The following is a 21320-nucleotide window of genomic DNA, read 5'->3' as shown; positions in this document are numbered from 1 at the left end:
GTTTGCTGCTGACCCTGATTACAGAGAATTTGCACAGACATCTTAAGGAAATGTAAATTAAAATAAAATATGTGTGGACTAGATAGGGATACAGATTTTGACAGTGTAAAGTGAAATAATAAACCTTATGATAGAACAGACTGAGATGGAAAATATGGTGATGGGGAGGAGGACTTCCTGCCTGCATAACTCTGTGCTCCAAAGAAAAAATGTCAACACAACATTATAACGATGCAAAAAGCTGGTCAGCACTTATACAATGGTTTTCAGTGCTTTGAAATCAGTAGAACATCTAAAATTTATTGTTGAGAAGTCTATAAATAATTTTCAACATGTCCTTCTAATAAAATGTGTATAGAATTCATATTTCAACTCTCAATATTATATTTTGAAACATACCTAGTTTGTGTCCTTCCTAATTCTTGATTGAGGGAAAATTTCTAGGTCTGTCAGAGTTATGAATCATTTTGGCCACTTTATTCAGAATCACTTCACTTAATTCAGTGTTTATTTTGTCATATTTGGGGTCTGTTTCATAAGATCCATTCATGCGGGTCTATCTAGAAACAAAAACGCATTTAACAAGAATAGAGCAGCCAGCCGTTTCCAGTGATGGGACTCAGGAAGCTGCAGTTTTGGTTGCAGCACACAGAATCTCTGAAGATGAGCGACACTCAGAGAAAATGTTATTTTCGTCAAACATGTGGAAACGTTTACTTGTTGAGAACATGGAATATTCAAAGTTAACGTTTATATGAATCAGGTTTAAACATGTTATTATCCTCTTTGGCAGTCTATGTATGTTGTAACAATCACACACTACGCCGCTCAGCTGTGGTTTGGGTGTTCTGTCTTTTAGATGAACCAGTTTTTGTCTGAGAGTATTGTTAGGTTTGAAATTTACTGGTATGTTGTGTTTGGAGAAAATCCTCCTGAGTTTCTCAGAAACTCCTGACACATATGGAATGACTATGTTTTTGTGTCTCCTTATTTTCTCCTCTGTGTTCTACGCTCTGTTGTTTCTTCTTCCAGCTTTGTTGGCTGATTTGACAATGGCCTATTTCGGGTAACCACAAGCTTGCAGTGATTTCCTGACATGCTTGTGTTCTTTTTGTTTCTCCTCTGTGGGCAGGGGGAATGTTGTCAGCCCGACAACTCAGAGTTCTGATAACAGAGAGTTTGTGCTCCAGTGGGTGAATCAAAATGCAGGTATTGGTCTGTGTGTGGGCTTCCAGGAAACCTCAAAGCTGTTTGCTGTTGCAATGACCCAGATAACTGAGAATTTGCACAGGCATCATAAGGAAATGTAAGGAAATGTAAGAAAATATGATATGTGTAAACCTTATGATAGAACAGAGTGAGATGGAAATGATAGTGATGGGGAGGAGGACTTCCTGCCTGCATAACTCTGTGCTCCAAAGAAAAATGTCAACACAACATTATAACGATGCAAAAAGCTGGTCAGCACTTATACAATGGTTTTCAGTGCTTTAAAATCAGTAGAACATATAAAATTGATTATTGAGAAGTCTATAAATCATTTTCAAATTGCCATTCTAATAAAATGTTCAAAGAATTGATATTTCAAATCTCATTGTTATATTTTGAAAGATACCTGATTCGTGTCCTTCCTACTTTTTGATAGAAGGAAAATCTCTAGATCTCTCAGAGTTATGTATAATTTTGTCCACTCTATTTAGAAATGTGAATTAAAATACTATATAAGTGGAGTAGGTAGGGATAAAGATTTTGACATGAAATAATAAACCTTATGATAGAACAGAGTGAGATGGAAATGATAGTGATCGGGCGAAGGACTTCCTGCCTGCATAACTCTCTGCCCCAAAGAAATACGTCAAAATAATAATAATAATAATAACTGAATTTCAGAAGATGAGCAACAATCAGAGCAAATGTTATTTTTGTCAAAAATGTGGAAACGTTTACTTGTTGAGAACGTGGAATATTGAGAGTTAATCTTTATATAAATCGAGTTTAGACAGACGTTATCATCCTCTTGTTAGTCTCGATATGTTGAAACAATCACACGAGAGAACAAGAAATGTTTAATTTTCAGTTTAAACCCATAGACTGAACAACAATGTGACATTTTTGTTTTAACAAAAGTTGCACACCACTACTTCCACGTCCAGGTGGTTTGGAATGAGACGAAGGCGATGACTGCATGTCTGCATCTCCGCTCTAGTCCAGCAGGGGGCGGTAAATTAACCAATCAGCTGCTTTGTCTCCGCCCAACGAGAGGAAAACAAAAAAAAAAAGGCTTCATCGGCTTGTGCCGACTCAGCTGGAAAACGGCGGCTTTGTCGCATCTCAGCGGAATATTTCAGCAACAATGTCTCCAGTTCAGCATCTGAGAGAGTTTATCAGAGAGCGACTGACTGCTGCTGCTGAAGAAATCTTCTCAGAGGTTGAGAAAACCATCGTCCGCTACGAGGAGGAGCTCGACGGTCTCCGCAGGATGATGGCCATCAACTGGAAAGCACAGCAAAAGCTGAGCGGAACCGGACCGGAGCTGCAGAGACAAAGTTCTGGTGGGTCTGGAAAACGATGCTGATGTTTTCACTGGAGACCGAGATCCGTCTGCGGCGATGGTTGCTGCAACTCCAGCTGCGGTTGCTCAACTAGACAGGAAGTTTTATCTCAGGGTTCTGGTGCTGCAGAGGTTGATAGTTCTGTAGCTCAGGGCGAGATGTTGCAGCAGAAACAGAAAAAAAAAAAAAAAAAAATGTCTGTTACCATGTCTGCAGAGCAGATGGAGATGTTTAATCAGCCCTACAGTAGGTATTAATGCAAACAATGCTCATGTAATAATATTAAGAAGAAGAAGAAATATATAAACATGTTTGTCAAAATGGGGACAGAATAGCTGATATTGGCGTGTAAGTATAGTGAAATGTGTGTCATACTATTATGTGTTTGGTGTGTGTTATAGAGAGCTCTAATTGTGATAGAATAGTCGACTAATAAAATATGCAATTAGCTGCAGCTCTGCAACTAACATTATTTATTTGTCGACTATTCTATTGAATATTATTTTCGATTAGTTGACTAACCACTATAGATTTTTTTATGATCTCCATTGACACTTGGGTCTCTTAAAAATAAGTAACTATCACAGTTATTTGTGAATGTCCCTTTCTTGTCTCTCGCACCACCTCCTTTATCTGAATTCTTTAAAATAGGGGTAAATATAGGAAAATCCATAAAATATGAATTTGAAATTCAATCGAACTTATTAATATTTTTTAACAAAGATATTTGTATCTGAGACAATAAACTTGTTACGAACTAGAATCAGGCAAACCCAGTATTCAAACCAAACAAGCGAGGTGAAGGCAAAAAACAGGATTTAATAATAAAACAGGGACAGGCGGGCTCAACAATCAAAAGGGCAGTCCAAAATAGGCAGAGGTACAGACAGGGCAAAAGCAAGCTCGGATAATCATGGGACAGAATCAAGTCGGTAAAACGGTAAATCAGTCAGACAGGGCAGGAAAAACAGATCAGGGAACAGGCTGGCTCAGAATCAAAAAGGCTCTCAGGTTAGCATCAACAGGTCAATCAAGAAAAGAATGCTGGAACTAAACTCACCGTGGGCTCGTTAATGATCTGGCGGAGAACTAAAGACTGAGGCAGAACTATATAGTGAAGTGCACAGGTGAAATGGAGTGAAAACTAATTACAGGGAAACAGCTGGAACTAATCAGAGGCAGGGAAGTGACTGACAGAACTGAACTGATAGGTTGGTGACTGCTGACAGGGGAGTGACAAGCTAATAGGGTAAAAACAGGGAGGTGAGCTGGCAGGTGAACAGAACTGAGCTAAAAGCTTACAGAACCCTAACAGATAGTATAAAACAAAGTACAAAATCAAACGACAACAAAACTCAAACTATTCCATAATTCAAAACTAAGACAGAACCTAAAATCATGACAAAACTAAATATCCAGATGTATATTTAAACAAAATCTTTTGACCATAAAACCTCAAACGTTTCTTTTGCCTTAAACATCCCTGTGTGTTTATATTGCAGCGTAAAACGGTCTGCATGTCAACGTGTTCTGCTAGCAGGCTTGCTCTCTTTTTTGAGGCTATGTTTGCAGCTGTTGAAAAGAGTCTTTCTGAAGGAGCAGAAATACACAAGACTGATTTAGAAAGCACGGTAAGTGTTGAATATTTTTGCCTCGTTTTGTTTCCACCAAGGCAGAGTATTTTCTGTCTTGAAGACATGATACGCTGCAAAGTGCATCAGCACTTCTTTAGTTGTTTCATTTTGCTTATCACTGTCTACTGTCTGATCCAGGCAAGGTGCAGAGACCTGAAAGAGACATTTTCACAATTTCCTCAGGTCACTCACCTGAGTAAATCAGTGTGTCACTTTTTTCAGTGACACACTGATTTACTCTGTTGGGGCTGATCTCAAGTAACCGAAGCTCAGGGCGTTATTCACAACAATGAATCTGTCCTGCATTTAAGGATGTAACCATCATCTCAGAAGTGAGGGGGGCATCTTTTACAGCGGTCTTGTAGGAGCCACTTATAGTTTCTGGTGTGTGGGTTTGGTTTATTTGGTTTGGGTGGTTTTGTTTACATGCAGGTTGACACACTGACTTTTATTTTGCTCTACTACTGGTGGCGGTGTAATCTATATTGGCGAGAGGTGAGAATAGAAAGGGTTTTGGAACAGAATAGCTACTACTTAAGTTCTGCCATATCCTCACTCTCCATAATCAGCTGTCCATCTTACTTGTTGTTTTTGTTGTTGTTGTGCCATTACGCCCTGTTTTAAGTTGTTAATGTTTAATAAATAACCCTCTGTCTATTGGGTATTGTCTGGTGACTATCAGTCCAAACAGCTGATTTCAGGACAATAGTTGAAAAGGTGGTACGAGCACTGGCGTTTTGTTAACAGCAAACTCTGCATACACATAGAATAAATAAGTGACAACTTCTCTTCGGGAATTTATTAACAGAAATAAATTGAACATCCAGAGAACATCACTATGTAATGCTGTTTATCTGAATTAACACTATATTTCAATAAAGAAATCCTCTTTACGAGGCTAGTGAAACTTGATCAAAACTACTAAGCAAAATTAAGATAAAAAGAAGCTGTGGAACTATGTACATACAAAAGAAACAAAAGAGAAATTAAAATGGTTGATCATTATTATCATCAGAATGATTCAGTGAATCCTGGGGTCCGTTCTTCGTACGTTGCTTAAATGGATGTTCAGCATGGACAAAGAACGCCCACAGTTTTTCTCCCAAGCAGAACAAGAGCTTTTAATGGAAGGTTATGATGAATTTGAGTCATTAATTAAAACACCTCAAAATCTGTTAAAGCCAGGAGAGAGGGCTGGCAAAAAGCAGCAGACAAATTAATGTGTAAATACTGTCCATGGTAGATGTTTCTATCACTTTCTACAGTATGAATTTTAGCATTTTAATAATTTCATATTAACTTTGTTCATTTATATCAGAGCCTCCACAGGACCCACTAGAACATGGGGACAAGTAAAAGTGAAATACAAGAATATTCTACAAAATGGTAGCCTTTAATTATTACACTTTATTTTAAAAAGGCACTTGTTATGTCAAGAGATCCAAATTTCAGTGTCCAAGTCATCCACAGTTTACACGGTAAAACTGTATTGCTCCGTGTCTGAATAATCCATTCATAGTTTTTTCTAATACAATATACGGCTCGACAGGAAGCAAGCCTTTCAAAGTAAAACTCAACTTCACAATAAAATGGCCCGAACAAATCTTCTTACTGAATATGATAAAAAATAAAAAGCAAACTATCATACAAATAACTTAAATATTTTAGATTTATGGCTCCAACATCACTTTTTCCTCTTTAAAAGCCACTATTAAATGATGTGTTTGTCTGTTTATAACAGCCACCAAGAAAAATCTCTCTATAATTACACTGTCACGCTGCGCTAAAGGATCCTGTCTATTGCGCAATACGTGATTAATTCGAAAAACTCTGCAAATTATTCTTGCACCTTCCGCAACAGGTTGCAGTCGTAAAAATGGACATGGCTACGACAGACTTCCCTATCTCCTCCGCTTATAAAGCCGTGATCTAATCTTGTTTACATGAAATAAGCCTGCTCTCGAGCAGGCTTAAACTGGCGCACATGTTGCTATGACAACAAGGGCAGGAAGTCTTTCGAAGAACCAAACGATCCAAGATCATGCCAAATCGTCAACAATGAAATCCTGCTAACTGAGTTAGCGACGTACGAAGAACGGACCCCTGGTTCACTGCAGATCTAAGCAAATTATTGTAATCATTTGCTAACAGGAATCTTAAGTAAATGGCACAAATTCCATCTGCAAACATATTACATGATACGAAAGGGTGAGTGACAAAGTAACGGTAATAAACCGCATAATTAAATTTATTGATATATTGAAAGTGACACAATACTACAATCCACATTTTAGTCAAATGTAACAGATGTGCAAAATTTAATCAAGACCAAGGAAAAGCGGCATGACATATGCCTGCTTCCTTTGAGAACGTAAATAATGCACAAGTCAAATAATATGTGAAAATAAACATTTAACAAATAAATCAACCAAGATCCATCCCCTGCTCTGTCACTGTCTGCAGGTTCGCCCCGACTGTCAGTGCTGCAGACTGGTCTCTGCCCCCTGACTCATTGCCCTCTCCCCAGCCTACCTAATACAGATTAAAAATATTTTAGAGTGTGAAGGACAGTTACTCTGAAATATCTGAAAACCCTGTCCTGAGGTGTTAGCCTAGTGGTTAGAGCAGTGCGCTTACGCTCTGAGAAGGATGCAGGTACCCGGTTTGATCCCCACTGCTTGCACTCTGGGTCCCTGAGCAAGACCCTTAACCCCAGATTGCTCCCCAGGCATTGCACAGTGGCAGCCCACTGCTCCCCAAGGGTGATGGGTTAAGATGCAGAAGTGAATTTCTCCATTGTGAGATCAATAAAGTTAAAATTATTATTATTATGATAACTGCCTGGTTCCTCTTTGTAGATAGATACATTGTACTCAGCAAGTAATAACCTCTCCTTACCTGTGAAGATCCAGGTATCCATTTCTTCTCGCTTCTGCTCTCCCTACTTCTGTTTTTTCTTTTGTGTCAATAAAGATGATTTTTTTTTTAAATATGCGGAAAGTTACAGTGAACACACAGAACGTTCTACACATACATTAAACATGCCTATGTTTATTCTTATTCTGTCAAGGGATGTAACACAAAGGTAACAAAAGTAATTTGTTGACTAGCTTAACATGATATACTGACATGTATTACTGAATAATCATTTAACTAACATCATACTGAATTTACACAGTTGATTTGGGGAAGTTTTCTGCCTTTTGCTCTGGCTGGTTTGCTGAATATCCTTACACACACTCACACACACACACACACATAAACACACAGAGAGAAGCGCTGCTCAGCTGCTGCACGTCTCCAGCTCTGTGATCCACAGCAGAGTTATGGTGCGTTTAAAGATGGCTCGGAAAAACACGTTGCAACGTGTAAATTGCGGATTAAGTAAATTGCAGCTGAAAAGTGGGGGGACAAAGGGCACAGATTTGAAAAGTGGAATGGACATGTCCCACCCGCCCATTTCTGTAGTGTCAAAAATTTCAGCTTCCTAAACCTTGAATCGAGTGCAGTTGCAATAACTTCTTTATTTGGGTTATCTTGGCCAGTCGCAATCTCTTTGGACCAGCGTTCAGAGATCTCCTTTGAAGCAGCGGCCTGGTAGGCCTGAACAGAAGCTGTTTCATACACAGTATTTGTAAAGCTCCTTTACTAGAGGAGGCAGGGCAGAAGCTGTTCCATTGCTTGTGATAGTCAGGTGGCACATTCAAAGAGCTCAAGAACTTTTTCCAGTTCCTCTAGGAGTGTCCACTGGTCCCCTTTGAGATAGAGGTAATGTTTCCCTCTGAGTGTAACTACAGGGTCTGATAGAGTGGCAGTCTTTGTTCTAAAATACAAGTAAAGTAAAAGTAGGTGCTATTCCATCGAGTGGAAACATCTTGCACAAGTTTATGTTGTGGGGCTCCTATCTAACTATGCTTAGTTTTGGACCGTTCCAACTTCTTTACTTATCTGTGGTTGTTTTGATTTCCCACTGACTGTAAACTGTGGACTGCACAGCAGACAGATGCCCAACTATGTTTTTATTAGATATTAGCTGTAAGCACATTGTCATGGACGGCTGCCACCTTCTTGCTTGGAGGGATCTCAGATCTTTCCACAGTCTCTTCAATCCATGCGGCAATGTTGGGTCTACTGTTGTATTCATCAAGTGCCTTGTTTTTAATGCAGATGGTAGCAATCTGTCAGCTGTCACTTGTGAAGTGACAAGTGATGCCAAGGTATGCCTGAGTGGCACCACTGGTCCAGGTGTCAACTGTTAGAGCCGTGTTCTGTTTTTCTTCAGTGAATCTTTAAAGCTGCTTCATACTCTGTTTTCCATGAGTTTGTAAAATGATTTCTAGAGGTTAAGGCGTGATTTTGATGGAATGTGTTGATCATTCCCTGAAACACTTCATCCTCTACCATAGATACAGCTCTCATGTCCATAAAAAGCCTATTGATAATTCTCTCTATGAATACTTGAGCCATTTTTGGGTTGCAAGGGCCTACCCACTCACCTTTGCATTGCTGTACCACAAAAATAAAACAGAGAACTCAATTAATTATCATGATTTGAAGGCTGTAGATAATAACCTTTAAAGGAGCAAAGAGCAACATTTCACCACTAGGTGGTGCTTGAGCACTGTCTGTAGACCAGAATAAGATGTGTGACAAGCCGTGCCTCTTTCTAGCTTCACTCCAGCTGCCACCCGCACCCTCCTTCCCCTTCTCAGGTGCAGGCTTCTTAATTATTTTATTTATTTATTTTTTATTTTTTTTTGGGGGGGCAGGAGGGAGAGGCTGTCTCAGACAGTATCAAACCAGAACTAATTAGGAAAACAACCAACTTCCCCATCACAGGTATCCTTGACCATAAAGTCACATTTATAGCACAAAAAAGAGGAAAACATAATTTAACATTTTTAATAAATTGGTCTTTGCTTAAATTGCGGTGAACCAACATGTGCACAGTTCCACGCAGTCAAGTTTAGTTTTCATAAGCCCTCAAAGAAGATGGGGCAAAAAAAAAAAAGTTTGCAGGTCTGTTTAGATATTTTTCTTCATTTATAATCCTGGTTTCCTACCTTTCCCCCTCTGTTCCTAATATTCATTGTGTGATCAAAACTAAATTTCTTTGATCAAAATAAATACAAAAAATAACACAATATTTTATCAATATAGATATATGTGATCAAAACTATTTTTCTGCAATATATATGTACAGAAAACACTCAATCTAATTCTATTAATCATTTTTATATTAATTTCTGTATATGCTCTATAAGTAAATTTACAATATGCTTATGTTAAACTTTTATTTAATCTTTTCAAATTATAGCATAAATCCTCTTTCATGCTTATATTTCAGACATACCAATACAACGAGTTCTACTGTTTCATCCCCGCACAGTGGTCACAACTTCCTGCATCGTGTTTTAAAAAGTATCATGACGAATAGTTGTAATCAGGTCCGTATACTCAAATCTTTCCTCTGTTTCCTGCCTTTTTAATCCTATAAAACCATTTTTCTGTTCTTCCACATCTCCTTTCCTGCAATTTTTTCTTCAGTTTTGATACTTTGATTATTCTCAACATTTTTGCTCTGTAAATTTCTTCCTGTAGTTGGTTGGATTGCAACCATTTATGCTATACAGTGCCGGATACTGTACAGGAGTGACCTGGTAGGGCTGGACGATAATTCAATAACAATATATATCAATCGATAGACATATATGGATGATAGACAAAAAGGGTTAATACAAAGTTAATAGAATAATATTTTTCCTTCCTTTTTTTTGTATTCCAGCCATGTAGGTTAATATTACAGTCATTACATCCTCCCAACCAATCACAACACAGACCCAGGAATGATCCGCCCCCTTCAAATAGTTCACATTATTTTTTAAAACACTTGCAGTTTTGATAAAAAGTTGGTTGAATAAAGGGTTAAATCTGAATTCAGTGTTTGTGTGTTCTGTATCTAAAAATAGGTTGCTAAGCAACAACATATAATGGCCAGGGCTGCACTTAAAATATATGTTTTGAACTAGTTGATAATTATCGATATGGATCAACATGATTTCTATTTTTTCAATATGCTTTTTTTCTATATCGTCCAGCCCTATGACCTGGTATTGTGACATGTCAATCACCTAGGGCAGGGGTCGGAAACCTGCGGCTCTTTAAACCCTCTGATGCAGCTCAGCTTTTTAAAATGTTATTTTTATGAAAAAACTTGTTTGTGTTAGTAAAACCTTTGTATCTGTAGTATGTATAGATATAACATAACAAACTGTAGTAGATTTTTATTTATTTATCTGTTTTGTTTTTATCAGGCCCCAGAACTCCCCCCACCCGAACACAAAAATTGTTTTGCCATTAGGACAAGTTTTGAATGCAGCTTTTGAAGCTCATTAAAGCTGCTAAAGTAAAATATCAGTATGTCTGATTTTCAAATGCCTGGGAAAGAGAAGAAGAGAAGATGAAATCAGCTGCTTAAGGGATTTTAAGAGTCAATGGTTTTTAAATCTAAGGATGAGACTGTAACAAGTGCAGTGGGAAGGTAAACAAAGGTGAATGATGCCCTTCCAGATACAGGTAGAAGGAATGCAGCCATTAATCTTTGTCAGTGCAGCTTAGCCTCCACTAGCCAGTGTAAAAGACACGGCACATTCTTTTTAAGAGGAACAGCTGAGATTGCAGCTCCAACAGAGCAGACAACAGAGAAACTAGAAGTTCGACCACTGGTCCAGTCAGAGCAGAGCATGTGAGGAAGACGAGACAGAGAGAGCCGTCCCCATCATGTCATTTATGAGTAATGATGTTCATTAGTACAGCCTAATGCGCTACAAAGGCTGCAGTTCCTGACCATGAAAAAACAAACAAGGGAATTATGCTGGCATGACTGGAGAACGTACTGCGGCACTGTTTGGGATAGCCATGCAAAAACAAGCTTGTTATGTAACCTGGTTTTGTGTGTTTGAGGCTTTCTGAACTTATTCTAAAGCTTTTAAAACTCCTTTACCTAGGGTTGTCAATTGGTGTGGACGACACTTTATACATTCCTACCCTCCTTTTAAATGAAAAGCTACAATCTGATTTTAGGTTAACCGTGTGATGCCTACAGTCCAGGATCTCCAGAAGCAACCAAGCTGACCCTTGAGATATTCATTAGTATAATAATGATATATATTGATAATCTCTTCCTTTGTCCCCACAGACCTCCTAAAGCCACATGTCTCCATGGAGGAAGAATGTTCTGGCATTCAACAGCTCTGTAACCAGAGGGGGAGGTCCAGTCTTGACCAAGAGGAAGTAGAACCAAAGTGGACTAAAGAAGAAGAGACGGAACCAGATCCTCCACAGATAGAAGAGCAGGGGGAACCAGGACCTCCACTGATTAAAGAAGAGGATCCAGAACATCCTGTGACTGAAGAACAGATGAAACCAGGACCTCCATGGATAAAAGAGGAAGAAGAGTACCCAAAGCTTCCATTGACTGAAGAAGAAAACATGTGGCCTGAATCTTCATGGGCTAAACAGGAGCAGAGGGAACCAGAACCATTGATTGAAGATCAGGGGGAACCAGGACCTCCTCAGGTTAAAGAGGAAGAAGAGGACTCAGAACCACTTATTGAGGAAGAAAAGGAAGAACCAGATTATTCAAGGGTTAAACATGAACAACAGGTACCAGAAAATGTATCGACTAGGGAGGACCACAAGGACGTATGCAGCAGTCAGGAGGGAGAGCAGGTTTTCCAGAAGCAGTTTGTTGCTCTACTCGCGACTTCTACTCTTCAGCAACGTCAAGGAGAACCAAAAACTGAACAGCTTTCCTTTCATATCTCTCCTGTAGTTAGGACCAGAGATCAGGAAGAAAATAGCTCCACTGGATCAGAGCATCAGTCTCATACTGATGAAAAGAACCTTTCTTTAAAATGTGACATTTGTGGTAGGTTTTGGAAGAATAACTCTAAATTGAAACAGCATTACCGAACCCACACAGGTGAAAGGCCTTTTTCTTGCCAGATATGTGGAAAACGTTTCGCTCAGAATGGTACTTTAAATGTTCACCAGAGAACTCACACAGGAGAGAAACTTTTTCCCTGTCAGACATGTGGAAAACGTTTTTCTGAAAAGGGTACTTTAAATGTTCACAAGAGAACCCACACAGGTGAGAGACGTTTTTCTTGTCAGACATGTGGAAAACGTTTCTCTCAAATTGGTAGTTTAAATGTTCACAAGAAAATCCACACAGGTGAGAGACCGTTTTCTTGCCAAACATGCGGCAAAAGTTTCTCTCGTATTGCTCATTTAGATGGTCACTTGAGAACCCACACAGGTGAGAGACCATTTCCTTGCCAGATATGTGGAAAATGTTTCTCTGAAAAGAGTAGTTTAAAGGTTCACAAGAGAATCCACACAGGTGAGAGGCCTTTTTCTTGTCAAACATGTGGGAAAAGTTTTGTTCAAATAGGCGATTTAACTGTTCACAGGAGAACCCACACAGGGGAGAAACCTTATTCATGTGGGATATGTGGAAAGGGTTACACGCGAGGTTGCAGATTGAATATCCACATTCAGCAAAAACACAAAAGTGATAAGTAGTCTCTTATGGGTGTCACACAGATTTGTACGTATAAATCTTTAAATGCTTCCTGGTAAATTTCCACCTTTTGGATAGGAGTCCAGCCTTGTGATCCCTGGCTTGTAGATCTAGTCAATGTGTTAGACGTAAACAATGTTTCATGTTCTGAGTGTGTGTGTGTGTGTGTGTGTGTGTGTGTGTGTGTGTGTGTGTGTGTGTTTAGGTGTGTGTGTGTGTGTGTGTGTTTGTGTGTTATTGACAACCCTGTAATGGGGCTATTCCTTGTTAACCTGACCCTAGCCAGCTGAATTTCGCTCCGCCTAGCTCCACTCACATTCACCTGGGACCTCTCACATAGAGAGTGATTTCTCCAACCAATTTTATTGTCTGGCCAATCAGGACGCAGGGCTGGAGTTTCATAGATGTGACGTAGTGGAGAAGCGACCGTGAGACTGTTTTGATTTTGACTAGGGGTCGGCAACCTTAACCACTGAAAGAGCCATTTGGACCCATTTCAGACAGTAAAGAAAACACTGGGAGCCACAAAATCCTTTTGAAATTTTAAATGAAATAACGCTGCACATACGGGCTTTTTTGCAACAAAATGGACCCGAACCAGAACCAATGCACCTCTGCGCTTGTACTTCTACTGTTGTTTTATGGAAATCATCAACTCTGCTAATGTCAGAGTTTTTATTTTGAATAAAGCTCGGATTATTTTATTTTCAGCCCATATAAATGGTTCATCCGGAATACTTTCTTTCCTTTTAATCCGAACACATTTTAATCACACCTGCGAAAGTGAACGAGCTCCTGTCAATAACCAGCTAACAGCTGCATTATCGACTTCAGCCGCGCAGGACTCCGCTCACAGCCTCGAGCCAAGCGCTGTTCGTTTTCCTCACATTGAAAATGAACAAATGTCAGAGATAGTAACGACTCTTACCCTGCTGTTTAGCTGTCTTCACCCTCATCAATGACTCCATGGTCACCGTGTTTGTCATTTGAAGAATTTCCTAAAAAAAAAAAGCAGCATTTGAAAATGCCGCCTCAACTCCGCCTCCCTGTGTTGATGTCACTGCAGCCAGTGAGCTACCAGTTCTTCTTCTTCTTGAGTTTGACGGTGAGCAAGAATCTTTTCAGTGTGCATTACCACCACCAACAGGTGAGGAGGAGTGTTCGTCAGCCAGCATTGACTACTGCCTGTGGCTCCGCGACATAATTATTTCCAACACCTGAGCTGCATCAGAGCGATCAAAGAGCCGCATGCGGCTCCGGAGCCGCAGGTTGCCGACCCCTGATTTAGACAATGGCGGCTCGACGAGGAAGCAAGCGTTAACATTGATGCTGCTATTTCTTCTGTGTTGTCCAATCTACCTAATATTGTTTCATTAAAAGAACATCAGAGAACGGCTCTAAAGGCGTTTGTTGGTGGCAACGATGTTTTTGCCCTTCTCCCGACCGGATTTGGCAAGTTTTGTTTTCCGTGGCGGACGCGGCGCCTGTGGCGGAGCGGTTAGCGCGAACCATGTTAGGAGGCCTTTAGTCCTCAACGCGGTCGGCCCGGGATCGACTCCAACCCGCGGCGCTTTGCCGCCTGTCTTTCCCCCTCTTCCTGTCAGCTCACTGTCAATAAAACGTGTGCCACTAGAGCCACAAACACATTTAAAAAAAAAAAAAAGTTTAGTTTGTTCCTGCGTCGCTCTCATAAGCGTCACGGGTTAGCTTCGGTGTGAGTGGTTGAAATAGCACGTTGATAAAGATGACAGACAAGTGGTTTATCCAATCATATGCAAGGATTTTTGATAAGGCCCAGCCTTCAAAAAAGGCAATTCCTATGGATCAGTACCAGATGGGTGTGAGCTAGGTGGAGCCAAATACATCTGGCTAGAGTCAGGTTAATTCCTTGTACCCGCAGACTACCTTTTTTTTTTTTCATCTGTTATGAATTTCTTTTTTATCTTACTTAAAACATTCCCTGTGCTGTAGATATTGAAGTTTTCCTATATATATATATATATATATATATATATATATATATATATATATATATATATATATATATATATACATATATATATTATGTATAATCTGACCCAATCTGTATAATATGATTGAACTTGACTTTGTAAAGTGCCTTGAGATGACATGTTTCATGATTTGGCGCTATATAAATAAAATTGAATTGAATTGAATTGAATTGAATATATATATATATATATATATATATATATATATATATATATATATGTATGTGTGTGTGTGTGTGTATGAAAAATCAGTGTCTGGTAGTTATTCTAAAGTAATCATGTGTTGTAAAGCAACAGCTCTGGCCAGATGCAGATTTGTAAAAAGTTTAATGTAATAAAATTATTTAAACTTTTCTTGCTTATGCTTCCAGTGTAACTTAAGGAATAATGGTAGGAAATAACTGAGTAACTCTTAGTTAAAGGTGAAGCTCACTTTTCTGCACAATTTTCCCATTTGTCATTGAGCTGATTTTATTAAATGACAAGTTATAAGGAAACATGTCTATTTGAATCCTGTAGGGCCCTCCAAAATTATAAGTAATTCATGAAAGGAAAATAAATATCGATTGATGGAAGACAATGCTTATATGTTTATATAAGTTTCTTTCATTTATGACACATTAAAACATTTTTGTTTGAAAAATATATTTGGGATATCATTTCGATGCTATATAAAAATATCAACAGCTGTTTTTCCCTCCATGTAGGTACTTGCCCAAGATTCATTTTAGGAAGTTAAATATAGAGAAGGCACAAGAGATATTTTAAATATGTCAGCTTTTAATAAAATAAACTGAAATGACATTATTTTAGGACTAGTACATGTATTACACCAAAAATGTAAAGCGAAGTTCAGTTCATTTATTTATATATTATATCTATATAGCTGCAATTCACAACATATGTCATCTCAAGGCACTTTACAATGTCAAATTCATTCAAATCACATGGACAGATTGGTCAGAAAGTTTCCTCTCTAAGGAAACCCAGCAGGTTGCATCAAGTCTCTCCAAGCAGCATTCACTCCTCCTGAAAGAGCGTAGAGCCACAGTGGACAGTCGTCTGCATTGTTGACGGCTTTGCAGCAATCCCTCATACTGAGCATGCATAAAGCGACAGTAGAGAGGAAAACCTCCAGCAGAACCAGCCTCACAAGTTGTAGTACCTGATAAGAAAATATAGTTATAAATTATATAAATAAAAAAACAGCAGGTTTTTAGACCAAGGGCTCCCAACAAGATGTCTGCACACAGACTTACCAGCTAGTATTCTTTGAGTATCACATTTATGTGCCATCACGCACTGTTTATGGTTCTTCAATGTTTGATAAATAACACTCTGTCTGTTAGGTATTGTCCAGTGAATATCAGCCTGAACAGCTGATTTTAGGACAATAGTTTAAAGGGTGATTCAAGCACTGGCGTTCTTTTAACAGCTAATTCTGCACACATAGGGAATAAATGAGTTCGTTCCAACCCAAACTCCAGTCAGATACCCCACAGAGGAAGATGAGAGTGTTCTGCTCCAACTTAGCAGCAGGCAAAAGAGAACGACTATGGCGTGGCCAGGGGGCTTTATACAGTGCCCTTCCTGCTGTGAGAACAGTCACTTGGTAGAGGTGACTGCAACAGTCCAATACATTTATTATGGCCTTAGATCAGCCTTAGAGTCTGACTTAACGTTATTTTCCTATCGGCTGATTTCACAACAACATGGATCAAAAGAGGACACTTGCAAAGTAGCAGCCCTGCAGCCAACCCTTTGACAAGTAATTAGGAACACTTTCTATCTGGCAATTTAGTGGAGAGTGATACAGGTTGAGATGTGTTACACAGCTCTCTAGTTTTGTGACATTTTTTCAATATTGTTGTACTAAGAATTGCAAACTTTGCCTAAATTGAGCACCACAGGAGGCATGATGATCGGTATACTAAACAACACGAGAAACTAATGCACCTTAAAACGAAATAATCACCCATGAACATACATGTGGAGGAGTCCACACCATCAAATAGTGAAGAAGAGAAGCCTGTGTACCATTTGTTGGACAGAACTTGCTATGATTCTACAGCTCATATCTTGCACCAGCATTCACAAAGACAGTTTACAGATTACCAGGAGTACACCAGGCACGGTTCAACAGCAATTTTCTGTAGTGGTGCTATTGCCAGTCAAATTCTGCGTGTCTTCCAACATATGAATGTTGCAGTCTTCTCAGGACATATTTCAGATCATCAGAAACTTTATGCTTTCCCTGCAGTTCTTAGAGTTTACAAAAACATGTCATTATAGTCTAAGCTGTAATAATTTCAAATATTTCTTTCATTCCAATATGGGGTACCATTTGTGAAGTTACACATTCAAAAGCAATATTTTGGGTTATTTAGCCTGTCTTAAAGCCGCAGTGTGTAAGATTTACACATTGGCGCACCATCTAGTGGAACACTAAATAAATTTCGAACGACCTTCCCGTTAAGCACGTAATAACTACTTCAGAAGCTATGGAGAGTCATAAATGTCACAATGTCAATATGTCCTCCATGTACTACTATTAGCTACTAGCTAGTAGCTATTAGCAGTATCTAATAGCTACGGACATTGTGTGAAATGGTTTTTGGCACTGTTGCCAAGTCTGCTGTTTTTTATTTCTAAAGTTGCTTGTAAATTCCGCAAGTCGCATTTTTGGGGCTTTTTTCTGAAAGTGTAGTCGCTTATTTGGGCTCTAAAATTAGCGACTATAAATACGAGTAAAGAGACCCGCTTGCTCTGCAAACCTAAGTAGTCCCTGTGTGAAAATCACCTTATTCACATGTTTCTATGAAGGTCTTTTTTTCGGGGGGGCACACTTTCATTTTTTTATTACAGTATATATCACAGGTGTCAAACTCAAGGCCCGTGGGCCAAATCTGGCCCTTCAAGGTAAATTATCTGGCCCTCGAGAGCCAAAATAAAAAGGCATATATCCTTTTATAGTGTATAAAGTGGCTGAAACTGTGCCTCCTGTAAGTGTAACTCACCCCAATATCAACTTAATTGCAGATAAACTATATAAACTGGGCCTAAGAGTGCTACTTTTATGTTACTGTGCATTTTTTATACTACTACTGTGTGAACTGGAATGACATTATGAAATGAAAAGTATTGTCTCTACACATGCAAGCGGCCCTTTTAATGACTTCATGATGCCAAAGTGGCCCCATATAGAAATTAGTTTGACACCTCTGGTATATATATATATATATATATATATATATATATATATATATATATATATATATATATATATATATATATATATACCTCAGGCTGGACTACTGTAACAAACAAACAAATGGCAATAGTGTAGTCAGTTTTGCCAAATTAGGCAGGCTTCCAACCAATTAGGCTTTTGAACACATTGAGCTGGAACAAAAATAGATTATGGGCAAGTTGTAAAAAATTTGGGAAGCTTTTCACAAAACTTGTTGGGCTTTTATAAAGAATTACTAACAAAATATATCAAAATAGTCGTTAAAAAATGTGCTGTGATGAGAGGAGGGGGCTCTGTGTAACCAGATGTGTCCCCCAGCAGTCTAAGCCTATAGCAGCATATCTATAAAATGTCTAACAGCCAAGCCGTACGCTTATGTGACAATCGTGATATATTTTCTAATTACCCCACCCACATTTTCAAGAGCCATCCAAAAACATTTGGTGAAATTGGAAGCATGGTGATATTGCTGGAGATGGATATCACTCTCTTTTGCAACAAGTAAAAACAAGGGTGGAGTACAACAATAGAAATAATATTTCTCTTGCTCAACGCCGCAGAGAAAAAAAACACATACAGAAATAGCAGGAGAAGGCCAGACTGGCAAGAGGTCCTGTTGACCGATATGGGTAAGTGGCAATACATATAGAATATGTCAACATTTGATTGAAAGCGTTGTATCTGACCATGACTAACCCATGAAACAGGACAAACATATTGACACTTTGACATGGACCCTTTTCCCAGCAAGACTCCTATGATGTAGTAAACACAGGTGTGTTAAACAAGTGTAATTATGGCCATGTTGTATTTAGGATTTAGCTGTGCCAGAGTGCTGGTACTGTGCATAGTGGCTCTATTGACCTTAAATAATTTGGTAAAATACACCTGTGTTTACAACACTGTCACTGCAACAAGACTTCTGTGGGATAGGTCCATTTACAATCCCCACAGGGAATAAAAATGCTGACCCTTTAGTCATGAGACGCATGCTCCACCTAATAATTATAACCTCTCCCAATAGCATTGTTACCCTGTGATACCCACTCCTAGGTGTGTGAGGTGGGGACCAGCAGATTTGCCAGAGGGGGAGACTGAAACAACGTTGGAGAATATGAAGAGGGATTTGCTGAACTCAGGCATACCATCTTCTGTCTTTTTTGAGTAATTTTGTCTAATGCAAATTTGGATGACTTTAGTAATTGGTCAAGATCTGAACACTGTGTGTGAAGGGGGAGGGGTGGCTACTAGACCAAATTGTTACTTGGGTACTAACAATTCATTTGTATGTCTGTGTACAGAGAGCAAGGAATGAGTGGTGCAGAGAGAGTAGAACCAATGATGAAAAAGACATACGTCATCCTGTGGAAATACCTTAACAAAGTGCCTGTCCCAGCGATGTCAGAGATCAAACAGGAGTGGCTTTTTATTTTCTCTCAGAAATGCCTATTTTCAAGCTTCAGCCTCCTGATGGACATTGATGTCCTTCACAAGCTACAGGAGGCAATTAGTGAACAAGGACAGACCATCCTGGATTACTGTGCAACAATGGACAACCCCAAGATCCGTGATGTTCTAACCTGCTATGATCCAGACCCTGACAAGGCTGTCTGGATCCTGCTGCGCTAAATGTTGTACTTCAAAGAGCCCAAGGAGAGTTTGATGCTTCAAGTTGATGTAAGACTTTTTTTTCTTCAAATATTTAAAATGCAAAATTAGTGATTACATTAAACGGCATTTATTACTTTGTATGATTTACAGTCTCTGATCAATGGACGATATTTATCCTTTGACGTTAAATCCATGCTATTGTGTTTTACTATGTTACAGCCATGTGCCACTGGTACCAGGAGTTAAATCAGGTAACTGTCAAAAAATTGTATTCTCTGCTACTTCTCACTTCTGCCTTTGATTTGTTCATGGTTCCCCCATTTTCACTAAATCAGACCTCTCCGTAACGCCAATCAGTAAGTCCACATCAGAGAGGGGGACGAGTGGAAAACTGCTTTCAAAACACCCATAGATCACTAAGAATACTTAGTCATGCCCTTCTGTCTCACCAATGAGGATGTTTTCTGGGCACTGCTCAGCGATGCTCCATCATTTCATCCATAACTTTGTCTTTTGTTATCTAGATGACATACTTATCTACTCTCTTAGTCTAAATGAGCTCCAGCAGCATGTCAGATTTGTTTTAGAAAAGGTGGTTGGAGAGTTAGTTGTTTGTGAAGGCCGAGAAGTGTGAGTTTCGTGTTCCTTCAACCACCTTTCTGGGCTACATCTTTGATGGTGGGTGGGTGAAGAGGGACCCCAGTAAGATGTAGGCGGTTATGGACTAGCCAGTCCCATGTCCCTCCCACAGTTCCTGTGATTCACAAACCTTTATCAACGATTCATCAAGTAGTTCAGTCTCATCAGCCAACCACTGGTGGCTCTCACCTCAACCAAGATCACCTTCACTTCGACCCCTTCTGCTGAGACAGCATTTTAGAGCCTCAAAGATCTCTTTGCTTCTGCGCTCATCCTGATTCATCCAGATCATATTGCACTGGATTTCATCACTGGATTATTCCTTCTCAGAGTAAAACAGGAATTTACCCATCATGACAGATTCTCCAAGGTTTATTCGTTTTTCCAAACATCCATCCTCCCATCTGACCACCCAACTATTATTTCATTATGTCTTCTGGTTTCCATTCTCAGACCAATGGCCAATGTGAGCAGATGAACCAGGCGCTTGAGAACACCCCCTTCACTGCCTTTGCGATAATAGACCAACTTTCTGGAGTAAACATCTTGGGTTACATACGCCCACAACAGCCACATCTCTGCCACTACAGGTAACTGCTCTTTGAAGCATTTCCTGGTTATTATCAGTCATCTCTACTATCATGTAGATTCACCACAACCACCCTACCAAAGCCTGCAAGAGAATATGGAACCAAACCAAGACAGCATTAAGTTGCACTTCATTTGTGATTAAGAAGTATGCAAACAGGAAAAAGGACTTCTTCTCCCACTTGCCAAGCTGGCCAGGAGGTGTGTCCTTCATCTAGGAACTTTCTCCTCAAGGTCTACTCCAGGAACTTTACCCTCAAGGCCTACTCCAGGAAGGTGACATCCTGGTTGTTGGGCCCGTTTCATATTGACTCACTCTCTGGTTTCCTCAAACTACCAGACCATCTACAAGTCCATCTCTGTCACCTGAAAGTTCAGATTCTCCCAAGTCTTCCTGACATTACAGCCGATCTTAAGTTCCTCAGATTCTGCTGACATTCTGCAGTGCAT

The 21320-nt window shown here is 39.4% G+C and overlaps 1 protein-coding gene across 2 annotated transcripts; it reads left to right on the top strand.

The window, feature by feature from the left end:
* The first annotated feature begins 2469 nt into the window (after positions 1-2469).
* Positions 2470-13106, top strand: LOC105918427 (zinc finger protein 768). 2 transcript variants are annotated; one of them, XR_004929262.1, is made up of 3 exons: positions 2470-2552; positions 11385-12927; positions 12976-13106. XR_004929262.1 is itself a non-coding variant. In XM_012853507.3 (2 exons), exons 1-2 carry the CDS (start codon positions 2480-2482, stop codon positions 12770-12772), a joined length of 1461 nt encoding a protein of 486 aa, XP_012708961.2. In that variant the 5' UTR covers positions 2470-2479; the 3' UTR covers positions 12773-13106. The 2 variants fall into 2 exon arrangements, 1 of the variants encoding a protein (XP_012708961.2); XM_012853507.3 differs by having other exon boundaries at positions 11385-13106.
* Positions 13107-21320: the final 8214 nt, after the last annotated feature.

The sequence above is a fragment of the Fundulus heteroclitus genome, unplaced genomic scaffold (assembly GCF_011125445.2).
Source record: "Fundulus heteroclitus isolate FHET01 unplaced genomic scaffold, MU-UCD_Fhet_4.1 scaffold_42, whole genome shotgun sequence".
Taxonomy (NCBI): domain Eukaryota; kingdom Metazoa; phylum Chordata; class Actinopteri; order Cyprinodontiformes; family Fundulidae; genus Fundulus; species Fundulus heteroclitus.
The sequence above is the reverse complement of the archived record's forward strand: the minus strand, read 5'-3'. Positions and strand labels throughout refer to the sequence as shown.